Consider the following 13,246-nt stretch of genomic DNA (forward strand, 5'->3'; position numbering starts at 1 on the left):
AACAATGGTTTCTCGGCCTTCACAATCACTTTCGGAATGTTTACTTTGGTTACCGTGGTTCCCTAACAATGCATTTCCGACATGCACATGCCTTCAAAATGGTTTGTTATCTCTTTAATATTTTATATGCCTTTATATAATGGTTTGTCACTTTTTCAATCCTCCCAGTAATTGAAGAAAGCCCAGGAAGCGCCGGGTATTAGAGCTAGTTAGAAATAATTTACAATTTAATCGCTCGAAGACTTAACAGATTTGTGACTACAAAAATAAGAGGAGAATCAAAATTAAATAGAAGAGTTTAAACCAGGGTTGGTAAAAAAAACCGGTTTTTTTGAAAAAACCAAAAAACCGGGTTTTTTTGGTTTAAACCAGTTTTTTGTTTTAAATAGTATTAACATTAAAAACAATAAAATTTCTGAAAAATCATTCAAACTTCCAATAATTAACTAAAATAAAATGTTTATTAATATAATTAACACTATTCCCAAGCTAATTAATCAATAAATATTTATTACATTTTAACAAAAACCAACTTTTGCAATTTAATTATTTTTTGCTTAACTCAATGGATTACTGTGTGTTTGAAAATTCTTTTAATGTTATTATTAATCATATAATATATAAAGGTTTTTCTCCAGTTACTTTCAGTATACTTAATTACGAAGCTATTTTGCAAAAAGTAATAAAAATTAGGTGAATATAATGTATTTAATGAATCATAAATAATGCAGATTAATTAGCAATGATTTACGATATACAGGGTGATTATAACTAAGGTTCTGATTTCAAAACACTGTAAAAAAAGAATTATTGTCAGAATGACTTGAAAATTGACATGAATATTCCTGAAAAAATTCAATTTTATTTGATAAAGGGGAAAAAATACTTAAAAATGTAAAATTAATGACATCATCCAACATGTGGGAAATTTGCTCGCAGAATGGAAACCATAGTCAGTCATGGCAGAATGATACCTTAATTATAGCATTTCATGATTTGATAATTCATGGGAACATCACAAAAAACGAATAAATTGAACAAATAACTACAACTTGCTTAAGAAATGTTAAATATGTTGTCCACCGCGTGTTCTGGCTATGAGGTTGAAAGCACAAAAATTCTTGTTCAACAACAGAATCGGAGTATGCCCCATAGTCATAATGTGGATGTGCTTGCAATTCAGCTTTATTAAACCAAACGCCCCCCCCCCCCCCCCCCCCGTTAATATTCCTGAGGAACTTCTAACATATAGGGAATGTGATGTGCTGGAGATTGCAATTCACCAAAGTTTGCAATCTAACCACTGTTTATAACATTTTGAGGTACCCCCACAGCCAGAAGTTGCAAGGGTTAAGGTGCATCCTTTCAAAATGGGTCTTCAGAAGCTGCTTTGCTGGTATTGCAATGTGCATCTTGATAGAAGTTCTATCCACACACTGATGCTGTGGAAGTGTCGAAATGATGTGGTTGCACAAAATAGATTATACTGTTGGCCAAGTACAGCATCATTTACTTGCACATTTTGCACTTTTTTCTTTTGTGAAAGAAATGTCCATTGCTTCAGAAGTATCCATGCAAATTTTCAAGTCATTCTGATCAGTACTTATTGTATAGTTTTGGAATCAAAACTTAAATTATAATCACCCTGTATATAGCTGATTATTTTTCTTAAATCTGTTACTACTATACAGTAGAACCTTGATTAACTGGGCTTAACAGTGTGTGTGTGTGAAAGTATAAAAAAAACAACTATTGAATATTAAGACTGGGAGATATACAGTAAGAGATGTGCTACTTCTTATGGGAAAGAAAATGAAAATGTATGTGAGGTAATGTAACAACTAGTACACTAGTCTTTGTCCTTTAAGGACAGCTGGTGTGTTTATTGGATTATAGGACCACCTGCCCCTAACATGATGGTGTCACTACTGTAGCTGCTTCTTTGTCAAGGGAAAAAGAAACCCTGTGAGATAATACACCACTACATTTAGATGTGTGATGAATTTGCTAAAGATAGAGCATCAGAATGTAGCCAAAGGTTAGAAAATGTTGTAAGAATGAGAAATTTTGGCTTTTATATATAACTTTAAATAACTAAGATACCTTAAATGAAAAATATATATATATTCTGGCCTCTTTTATATGACTTTTTGAAAAAAACCACTTATAAAATCTTATGTCATTTAAAGATATACCATCAGAATGTACCCCAAGGATATAAAATGTGGTAAAAATGAAGCATTTTGGCTAATAATGAACCAATATGATATTTTTCAAGGAAAAAAATGATATTTAGGCAACTTTTATTTGATTTTTTGAAAAAAACCAAAGTGGTTTTTTTAAAAAAACCACTTGGTTAAAACCATGGTTTAAACCAACGTGGTTTAAACCAAACAACCCTGGTTTAAACGTTACGAAAATGTACTTAATCACCATGCCAATATGGTCCACATCAATTTTATAATCTTAACTGAAAGTTTAATAATTTAAAAACTTTAAAAGTTTGCAGTTTCAGGTTGAAAGTATATATACAGATAGTGTCCAGTAGTTACTGAATACACCATACTTGAAATTTATTTGTCATGGTCCATGAATCAAAAACTACTATTCAAAAAAAAATTGACTCTCATAATAGATTTTACACAAAAGAGGTGATGATCAAGGAAGGATAGCCAAACTTTTTCAAATTTAGTTTTCTTTAAAATGAGATTAGAATTTCACAAATATGTTCAACTACCTTTACCCAATCAGTTGAAAAAAAAAAATTAGTTAACCAACACATCCATCCATACTTACATGACAGAGCAACGGCTGGAACTACATACTGCAAAAACTGACAATTCACACATCTATGAATAGATGAATGCATGTACGTAAACTTGCATCTGACATTGTGGAAAACTATGTACAATTTTCTTTTTTGAATCAATAACTGTCTGACATAGAAAGATATTAACTTGAGGAAAATTATACTTTAATGTGGTCATACACAATACAAGTTACAAAATTCTATATACATAATCAGTAAACCATGCAAGGGAATGCAATATCTGTATGTCAGTTTAGTCCTTATCAAAATTGTATTTTCCATCAGTGTGAAAATGAAAGTAAACATTTCAGAACAATTCTGCTTTAAAAAATATTATAAAATGCTCACCAAACATTGGGACAAAGCTGCAAGCTGCAATATATGGCACAGACAGTGCCAACCCCAATATCACAATGACTGGCAAAGCTAATTCCATAAATATGAGATGCAAGTTGATATTTCGGAAGCCACCAAGATACACCTGCAACAGAAACACGAAAACACAAATATGAGACAATTACAAGGTAAAAACACTTATAAGGGGCCGTTCAAGTATTACGTCATCATCGATGGGGGGAGGGGGGGGGTTGGATAATGCTTACATCATCAGCCACCCCTTATGAAAATATGAGTTAGGATTCAGAGAGGCATAGCTGATGACGAGATTTTACTGACAAGGGGGAAGGGGGGGACAAAAATGGCTAAAAATTTGCTTACATAATACTTGAAAGGCCCCTAAGGTGATATTTGAATTTTTTAATTATAAATTTAAGTATCAATATGTGAAAAATCAATTGGAGAGAAGGAAGGCTCAAGAGCATGCACAATGGAAATATAATCTTGTATTTAGAAGAGAAAGTATTTCATGTTCGAAAGATCTTCAGAAAGTTAAGAACTGTCTAAAAAGATTGGCAGTTGCATTAACTGCTGAGAAAATGCACATCAGATCCAAAACAAACTTACTTGTTCAATGACTCTCTTTAACCACCAGTTGGGTCCCATGAGAGTAACTGCACACATGATTTTCGTATGAAGCACACCCAATGCCCAATCCTGTCAAAATATAATAAGTAGTTCTTAATCTTATAAGAAATGATTTTTAGAACTGAAATAAAAGACCGATGAATGATATTTTACTCACAATAGATATTTGAAAAAAAATTCATGTTTGAATATTATACAAAAGAAAATAGATGTTATTTATTAATTGTTAGACTATTACAGAAAAGATATTGGAAATAGTTCAAGAACTACAGTAAAAAGAATAAGATAAATAGAAACCCAAAATTTTTCAAAAAAAGAAAAAAAATACTGAGGTAGAAAAATTAAATCTCTTGATTTTGACCAAATCAAAATTTCTATTGTAATATTGCAAGAGGGATAGGAGATTTTGCTCGTGTTTGACATAATAATCTGAAACTTTTATACACTCTTTTTTTAATTTTCACCATATTTCTACCGAACTCCCATGTATTAGCAAACATGCCATAAAACTCTGGGGACACCAGCTTTCTGAATGTTAGAGTCTGGTTCATTCCTGGTAAGTAGATATAATTGAGGTTTTAATATTAGGTGGAGGACAAAGTTCTTGCTAGAGATAATAGGTGACACCAAACAAGCTGCATTAACCGTGTTTAAATTAACTGACTTGATGATGGAGAAGTGTTTAAATTTGCCCATTACTACAGAAAGGGAGGAAAGCTATTCATTTCTCGATCACATAATCACCTGCGGTGAGAAGTGGGTTTATTATGGACATTCCCCTGAGGAATTATAGACATTCCCAAGAAGAATTATAGACATTCCCAAGAATTATAGACATTCCCCTTGACAATCCAGCTCCAATTTGCCCAGTGTGAGGGTAAAAAAGGTTGCCAGACTCACACTGGCCCACAAGACAGTCCTATGATCTGTCTGGCGAGATCCCAATGGAATAATCTTCTATAACTTTCTTCCCAGTAGACAGGCAATCAATGCGAAAATGTATTGTGGCTATCTGGACCATTTTTCTTGAAATTTTAAAGCAGAAAATGATATCGCTCATGAATCGCAAGGATGTTCTTTACCTCGAAGATGACGCTAAGCCCCACATCACGAAACCAACTAAGTCAAAGATTCAGGAATTGGGTTGGGAACATCTGGACCAATCTCCATACTTTCCCAACCGTGCTCCCACTGACTTCCACCTATTCCTGTCTCTACACAATCACTTGAACAAGATCAAATAGAACTCTTCTGAAGGTGCCAAAAATGAAGTCATCAGTTTTCTCAACTTGAAAACTCTCAATTTTTTTTGAATGAATTTTCCAAAAATTGAAACACAGATGGTTAAAGGTTATAGATAACAATAGGGATTACTTCTGAGAAGATATTTCTTGCTCTTTTTTTTTTCTGTATCCTTTTTTTAAAAAAAAAAAATTTTGGGTAAGAACTTTGTTTCCCCCCCCCCCCCCAATAAATATCAGAAGATCTATATCCATTTATATTAAGAAACTAGCTATAAAACCCGGCGCTGCCCTGGTTTTCTTCAATGAAGCTGTTAGAAACACGTGATATCTACCTCTTTCTTTGAGGGACATGCAAACCGTGTCTAAGTTATCCAATCTGCCTGTTTCAGATTTCAAAAATGCTTAATTAAAGCTGTGGAATTTTTTCCATGTACTTTTACGGTCCCATAATTAATTTTAAAATATCCTTACCTACATGAATTGATGCAGTTGAATATCAAAAGACAATACGGAGACATTAAATTTCATGCTTGAGAAGATATAAATAAAAAGTTGAAATCAAGTCAGGCTAATTACTTCATATTTAATATATCTCTTGGGCTTCGTATATCTCTAAGCAAACTCAATATTTCAGAAATCGAGAATTCAATACAATTTTTAAAATTATTGATGTGGCGGAAAACCCCATTAAATTTCAACATTTCTACAGTAAAATCTGCAATTTTGGTTTCTATGAGTCTCACCCTTTTCCTGACCCTCAAAGCGATGCTGTTGATAATTATGATGTCTATTCAAAAAGCCTCATTACTGAGAGTATTGGATGGTAATTGTATTGTGTAGTATTGAAAGTGTTGGCAAACCATTATAAAGGCATAAACTATTATACATATACATATACTAACAGGATTAAAGAAGTGACAAACCATTGTAAAGGCATATACACGTCTGAAACGCATTGCTAGGGAACCACGGTAACCAAAGTAAACATTCGGAAAGTGATTGTTGAGGCCCAAAAGCCATTGTTGCCCGACAGTTTTTTGCCCATTTGGGGCACTTGCCCTGCTCTGACGAAATTTTAAAGTAGCCTATCGTTCAAGTCGGGTCCCATTTGGTATATATGCAAAATTTGGCGACGATCGATCTAAAATTGCAGATTTGTATAGAGAATATACATACACACACAGACACAGAGACAGACAGACAGAAAATCAATTTTATATATATAGATTGATTAAATAATTGAATCACAAAACAATAATGGTTATTCCACTTTAGGAAATGTGATTTCGGCCCAGGAATTTAATAATTGTAATAAAAACTGAGAATCTGCTCATTGCACTAAATTTAATTACTATCAACCTAATAAAAAAATATTCCCCTTTTTTTCATGTTCAGAGATTGAAGAAATATACTGCTACTTTTGCATTAAAACATGTTTTGCCATGTACCACAATTTTTCATTCGGCTTATTTCAATCTTGCACACATGATTGTGGAATAAAAAATATACTTCACAATTTACTCACGTTTCTATTTAATTTATCTAATCTACGCAAACTTAGCATCCAAAATTGTTTGATAAATCAAGATTTGTGATAGCAATTCAAATCAGAAAAATCAACTGATTTTTCCAGTGCAAATATATTCAAAAATCCCCTAGAATTGTGTAACTTGAATTTCCTGGCATCCTGGTCTATACCTCAATATTTCCAATTAATGCAGGGGAATATGGTATTAATATCTACATCTATTATTATAAATCTATAATCCATCTCATCTCTAAATTATTGAAATTAAGTACATAAAATATTAAAATTAAATTATCAATACAAACCTGCCACAATGAAATAAGTGGTGTCTGATTCAGGGGCACTCTCAAAGGTACAATGACTAAAAGATCAAACAGCAAACCCATCAATAAAGGAATGACTCCCATCAGCATACTCATGGCACATACAGACTTGACTGTCTGCAAAAAAAAATTGTTGAAAAAATTCTTTGAGATAAAATGAAATGAAGAATAGAATGAAATAAGTAAATAAATTTTAAATGAGTAACAAATAAAATTAGCGATGATTGATTTACAATCAGTATATTCTTTATATAAATATTTGCCATAACAGCAGATAAAACGCTTGGTCATGTAAGAATAAACACTGCATAATAATGTTGGGTGTTCATTATGTTAGCAATTTTCTAATGCAATATTTCATCTTATTTCACAAATAAATAATTTAATTATTTGTAAACATGCACTTCACTTGATACGTGTTGGAATTTCTATGTTTCAAACTGGGGAAAAAATCCTGGGAATTATATGAATGAGCCTGCTACTTTGCCAGAGTTGAGAAAGAGTTAAAAGACTTATTTTTATTCAAATAAACAATGGGTCCTATGCACTACTCCACATGCGTTACAGTTTTGAGTAGGTTTGAAACTCTTTTGAAGGAATTCACTTCACAAGTTTTACAAAAGCTTCCAAAATACTAAGAGATTTAAAAAAGAGATAGTGTAGTCCTGCGAGTGACTGTTTATGGGCGCTAAAAGCCTCTCAATTAACTCTTGGTTCTGTGGTTGCCATCACTGTCCCACATTCAAACCAGATGATATAGAAAAGATATTTTCCCTAACGAGACATTAATCACCGATTAATAGCACTATTTCCAACCCATCTCATTAATGGCAGTAAATTGCAATATAGGGATATGGCCAGAGTTGGTGTTTGGTGAAGTAGTAGTAGCTCTTGGTTCCTTTTCATCAGCATTTGTTCAGAAAGAGTTGAATTGGTGGTGGAATATCATCAAAATGAGGATATTCAGCAAATGAATTGGTCAACCAGCTATCCAGACCAGAGATCAATTTAGCGTGTCTGGGATGTACTTGGGAAGGTGAGTGATAATCTATAATGGCTTCAGAGAGCCATCCAGGAGTTCAAAAACTGCTTCCATACAGAAGTGATTGCAGTTTTCTTCAACTGTCTCATTAACTGTATGACCACTACTTCTGTGTCTGCAAGAAATTGCCATACATCCCACCAACTGCATTTTAGGTGGCACTATCAGTAGCAATATTAGAGAGAGGGTTTGGACATTCCTGCTATCATGATTGAACATTCCTCATGATCATTAGTAGGTAATTTCACAGTTATCCAGCATAAATTAGTTCTGTGATTCACGCTAAATTTCATTATATTCTGTGTTTTTCGAGAAACTAGAAAAAAGTTTGCTCTCTCAAGTTTGAACAACAATGTGAATAAATGAAAATATTTATATGGAATATAGACATGTGATAGTTAAAGTCCCAATGAAAAAACAAAATTTAACAGCAACAAAATTAAAAGAATTCAATAAAAAAATACAGACCCATGTGAGGTTCGTCTTCAGAGGGGCACACCACAACATGGGTCTATTGACCGGATGTTTCTGAAAAGCCAAGAGAGCTCATGCTCTAACAACTTCTGCATCATGTGTAAAAAATATTATATAACTCTTCTTTTGATTGGATACACTATACATACAAATGTTTAATTTCTTTCTTTTTTTTAAATTTCAAAACAATGTTAACTTTCCGTAAAAATAGTAAAAACACAATTTTATTTTTTATTGTATTTTTGCAACTAATAAATTTTATAAAAATTGTGAGATTTGATTCATTTAAAATATCTAAAATCAAATATCTGGAAATACATTTTTTTCTTTTTTATTAAATGTTCACAAAACATTGAATCTACTTAGTTCTTTTTTTTTAAACATATAACATGATTGATTTTGTTGGACATAATGAAATCAAGTGTCCAGATTGCAGTTCATATGGACAGTTTTCCTACTGCAATGACCAATTAGTTGCTTTTTTTAAATCAATGTACTCACAATATCAATTGTTTTTAATACATTGATAATTTGATTCTTGTTAATTATTTTTCTAATAAGGGCAGAAAAGAAGTCCAGAAAAAACTTGATTAAAAAAATGAAGAAATCAATAGAATAAGATGAAGTTGGCTTGCAAAGGTATTGTCCATGCAGAAAATTTTTTATGACAACAAAAATTACTTTGCAGCCAAACAGCATCTCAATCTGTTAACTTCGCCATTTATTAACTTTTAAAGTTTTTATAGTCTTTTTGTGCTAAGTGTATTTACAACAATAAAATATATCCCAAAAAAAAACAAAAAAAAAACAGTCAAACATAACACACATTAATTTCATCAATCTAAACATCTTGCCCAACACTATTGGGATTTACAATCATAGCAAACATATTTCAATTTTAAGGTTTACACACTTCATTTCCTATTAGCATTAAAAGATATATATAAATTGTAATATCATCCTCTGTGAGATATGTAGATTTGAATATATATGCAGCAACCATTCAGAATATTGTGGGAAAGGGAGGGACATTTGATAAACTTGGGTTAGATATGACTGACAACAGAACTCTAAGCATACTTTTGCAAAGCATGATGTGGGTGGTCTCTCACTCTCTCTGAACTTTTCATTAAATGAGTCTTCCCAATCTAAGAATTAGTAATTTTTTCCCTTCTGTAATCCCTTTCTCATAATATTTTGTGTTTATTCTTTGGTTTTTATCATATTTCTCATATAGCACTTTTCTTTTGCTCATATACTGGATGTGGTGGGGGGAGCATAGCTTTGCTCGAGCATAAACTCCCTTGGCTATTTAGAAACATCCAGTCTTTAGATGTTCATTTCCCATGAAGATGAACCTCACTCAGGATCTGCACTCTTTTAATTTTTGTTTTCATTTTGTTGCTGTTCAATATCAGTTTTTTTCATCAGGCTTCTGCTTTCAACTTTCTATTATAAGCAGATATTTTCATTTATTTATATGTTTTGGCTATGAATGGATATTGAGCAGACTTAGTTGTCATGTCCTGCATAATGTCTGATTTATTTTCTTTCTGGTATATCATGAAATATGTATAATAATTTTTAAAAAAAACTTACGATCATCAACCATTCCTTCAGTTTAGCAGATATTGTGTTCCATCCTTTGGGGATCCAGTTAAGTAAGAGAGTTAAAAGCCTGAAAGACACCCAGCAAACATACAATCCACAACCAGCAGTGTAAAGCTCATGTACTCTGGTCGTGCCCATGTACAAAGTCATTAGCTTTCGCCCCACAAACACTGAAATAAAAGTATTGAATATAATTACCATTTCAAGAAGTCTATCAGAAAACACAAACAGAATTAAAATAATATTTCCTGAAATAAATTTGCAAGTTTGATAAGTAACAATATACTAGACTAGAAAATTAAAAGGTTCAAAATTAAACTCTTTCTGGTGGTTTTTATACGCACTGGATATTTTCTGCTACATTTTTACGACTAGTTTTTCCTGCATTGTTTTCAAAATGTATATTCAGACTCATTGAATCCTACATAATTTTTTTTAATTCAATTGTTATATATATAGCAAGCATACATCCAATAAAATGCATGAATAAATGAGTAAAATTAGTTAAAACATTAATGGATGTGTGGTAATTTCATTTCACTATGGAGTATCTTATGCAAACCAGAGAACTTAAAATATTAAAATTAATGTTTTATACATACTATATATACTTGTGTAAAAGTCAAGGTTTTCTTTTTTGTTCAAAAATCCATTCCAAAATTAGGGAGTCAACTATATACAGGTCAGTTTTTGCAGAGGAAAAACCTTGATTTTCATTGTGGTTTTGGTGGTCCTCAAATGGAGGGTGGGTCAATTTATACACGAGTGTATCGATAAATATAGTAAAAAATCATTTCAAAACATAAAAAAATTAACCAGCACAAAAACAAGTTGATTGATATTTAAGAATTTGAATACACTATCAGTTTTGGACTGCTTGCCATGGACGTCAAAAACCCAAACCTAGTTTCATCACAATCAGACTTACTGTTCCCACAGAGGACGTGCTCATAATTCTCTCCCAGGGACATAAAAAAGTTAGTGGTGTGATTTATAAAAAAAAAGTACTCTCGTGTATCACATCATTTGACACCACTGTAATATAAACATTTAAAGTATAGCCTGAGTTAAATCTGGTTGACTTTATGAACATGCAACTATATCTCAAACATGAAAATGCATTTATGTCTGAAATAAAATTAATGAGACCTACATGTATTTATTGAGAATAACACAATTGCAGAGAAAAAACAAAACCTATGCATAAAACAAGTATACAATCATTACGCAGAAAAAACAGACTTACCGGGCACTGTTAGCACCACTAGGCTGGACAAAGTAAGAGTAATGCAGATGAAAATCAGAAGACAGAAAAGCTGAAGGAAAAAAAACAGGTTTAAAAAACAGTACCATACAAATTTGTGCATGCATATAAATTAGAACTTGGTAAATTCGAATTTTTACAAATTCTGCCCCCCAAAGTTTTTTAATTTAATGTTAAAATTTCTTGCTTAATTGAAATTTCCTCTGAATATTTTGGATAATTTGAAGTAAAAGGAAAAATTAATGATTTTCGTATGGGCAAATTTAGTTTGGAAAAATTAACAAATTAAATTCCAATAAGCCAGATTGCTTTTTTTCAATCAAGTTGTTAAAAAATTCTTTAAAGATTAATAAAAGGTTGAAAATTGTTTTTCTCTACTTTTTTTAAAAATGTAATTACCCATTATAACATTATTCAAGTAGAGTGCATCGAGACTGTGTACTACTTAATACTGATTATGCTTTTCAAACCTATAGATCAAGGTGTAACACTCTGAATCTTCCTGCAACATTAAAAGTATAGAAAGTATCGGAAAGTTCAGATTTTAATACATTAATGAAAGCATATTTCCTTGATAGCATAAGAATGATAAGCAAAATTTGGGAAACAGTTTATAACAGATGATGAATTGTTCCTGTAAATCAGGCTTTGAACATGGTCAAAATATTCTGTAGTGATTCTGATTCTAGAACAGTAGAATAGTAAAGCAGCTAAGATAAATTATAATTATAAATTATTAAAATTAGAGAAAGTTTCTTAACCAATGATAAAATTTTAACTGATAATTGTTATTCTATGTGAATGTTGATGATTTGGATAATTCAATTTTTGGAAAATTCGAACTTTTTCTCAGTGACTTCAAACTTAAGTCACGGAGAAAAAGTTCAATTTTTTCTTACATTTAAAAATTTTCAGATCGAGATTTTCCTGCTTAATGTGTTTTATTGTATCCTCCACTGCATTATAAACATAGATTTGTTTAAATGCACTGATTTTGGCATAATGCAGTTAATTTTTTAATTAAAAAATATCCCCTCATATGCATTCCTGCAAATTAATTTTAAAACCAAATTAGCATGCCGGATTGAATAAGTAAAATTTATAAAATAACAATACATTAAAAATCTTGAAACCATAATACCTAAAGTTGGTTGGTATGTAAAGACTGAAACAAGAATAGTAGTGACAAAACATTCACTTTGAAGAAACAAGGAACCAATAAGGGGAAGAGATTATTTTAATGCAAGGATGTTAAGGAGGCATTATGCTCATTTTACAATGCGAGAGTTGTACAGTAGTATATTCATTGGTATTGGTTGTGGTATATTCATTGGTATTGGTTGTGGTATATTCATTGGTATTGGTTGTGGTATATTCATTGGTATTGGTTGTGGTATATTCATTGGTATTGGTTGTGGTATATTCATTGGTATTGGTTTTGGTAAATTCATTGGTATTGGTTGTGGTATATTCATTGGTATTGGTTGTGGTATGTCATTAAAATATATGTTAAGAGAGAGATGAATAGATTTACTTTGAAAGCCATAAATTTTGGTTTCTGATAAGGTTGAAAACCAGGACTGACAGGCTGGAAGAGTGCTTGATGAACAGCAGCAAGAGCACCTGGTTGAAATCCTTCTTGTGGTTCTGCATCCCCAACATTGGGATTTGCATCATCCCCACCATGAACAGCAGCTGGCTGTTCCTGGGGCTGAACTTCATCCTCATCTTCATCATCATAATCATCATCATCTGCATCTGCTTCAGTATCACTTGCCTGGACAAAAAACATTTACAGCTTCACTTTAATTATATTGACGAAATTATTTTTATTTTTTCACCTATAATGCAATGCTCAGATTGGGCTGCATATCATTGTATAAAGAACCTTTTTTTGTCGAACAATTGAAGAACTAAAAGACTAAGAAAAACAAGATAATATTGTCAAAACTTTTTTTTTTCATAAG

General features: G+C 31.8%; 1 protein-coding gene across 2 annotated transcripts in view; it reads right to left on the reverse strand.

Moving 5' to 3' along the window:
- Positions 1–13,246, reverse strand: part of LOC149069032 (E3 ubiquitin-protein ligase MARCHF6) — a 34,843-nt gene that overhangs the window by 7,840 nt on the left and 13,757 nt on the right. The window contains exons 15-21 of one of the 2 annotated variants that reach the window (XM_089251242.1): positions 12,814–13,056; positions 11,262–11,331; positions 10,004–10,185; positions 8,399–8,458; positions 6,871–7,005; positions 3,773–3,862; positions 3,158–3,290 (exon numbers count right to left, since the gene is read on the reverse strand). In XM_089251242.1, coding sequence (XP_089107368.1) covers positions 3,158–3,290; positions 3,773–3,862; positions 6,871–7,005; positions 8,399–8,458; positions 10,004–10,185; positions 11,262–11,331; positions 12,814–13,056 — 913 coding nt within the window. The remainder of the gene's footprint in view (positions 1–3,157; positions 3,291–3,772; positions 3,863–6,870; positions 7,006–8,398; positions 8,459–10,003; positions 10,186–11,261; positions 11,332–12,813; positions 13,057–13,246) is intronic. The other variant, XM_089251243.1, reaches the window with a different exon arrangement.

This window comes from Pholcus phalangioides, unplaced genomic scaffold, assembly GCF_987345545.1.
Source record: "Pholcus phalangioides strain wild (caught in Gottingen) unplaced genomic scaffold, Ppha-v1.0 ptg000024l_1, whole genome shotgun sequence".
Taxonomy (NCBI): domain Eukaryota; kingdom Metazoa; phylum Arthropoda; class Arachnida; order Araneae; family Pholcidae; genus Pholcus; species Pholcus phalangioides.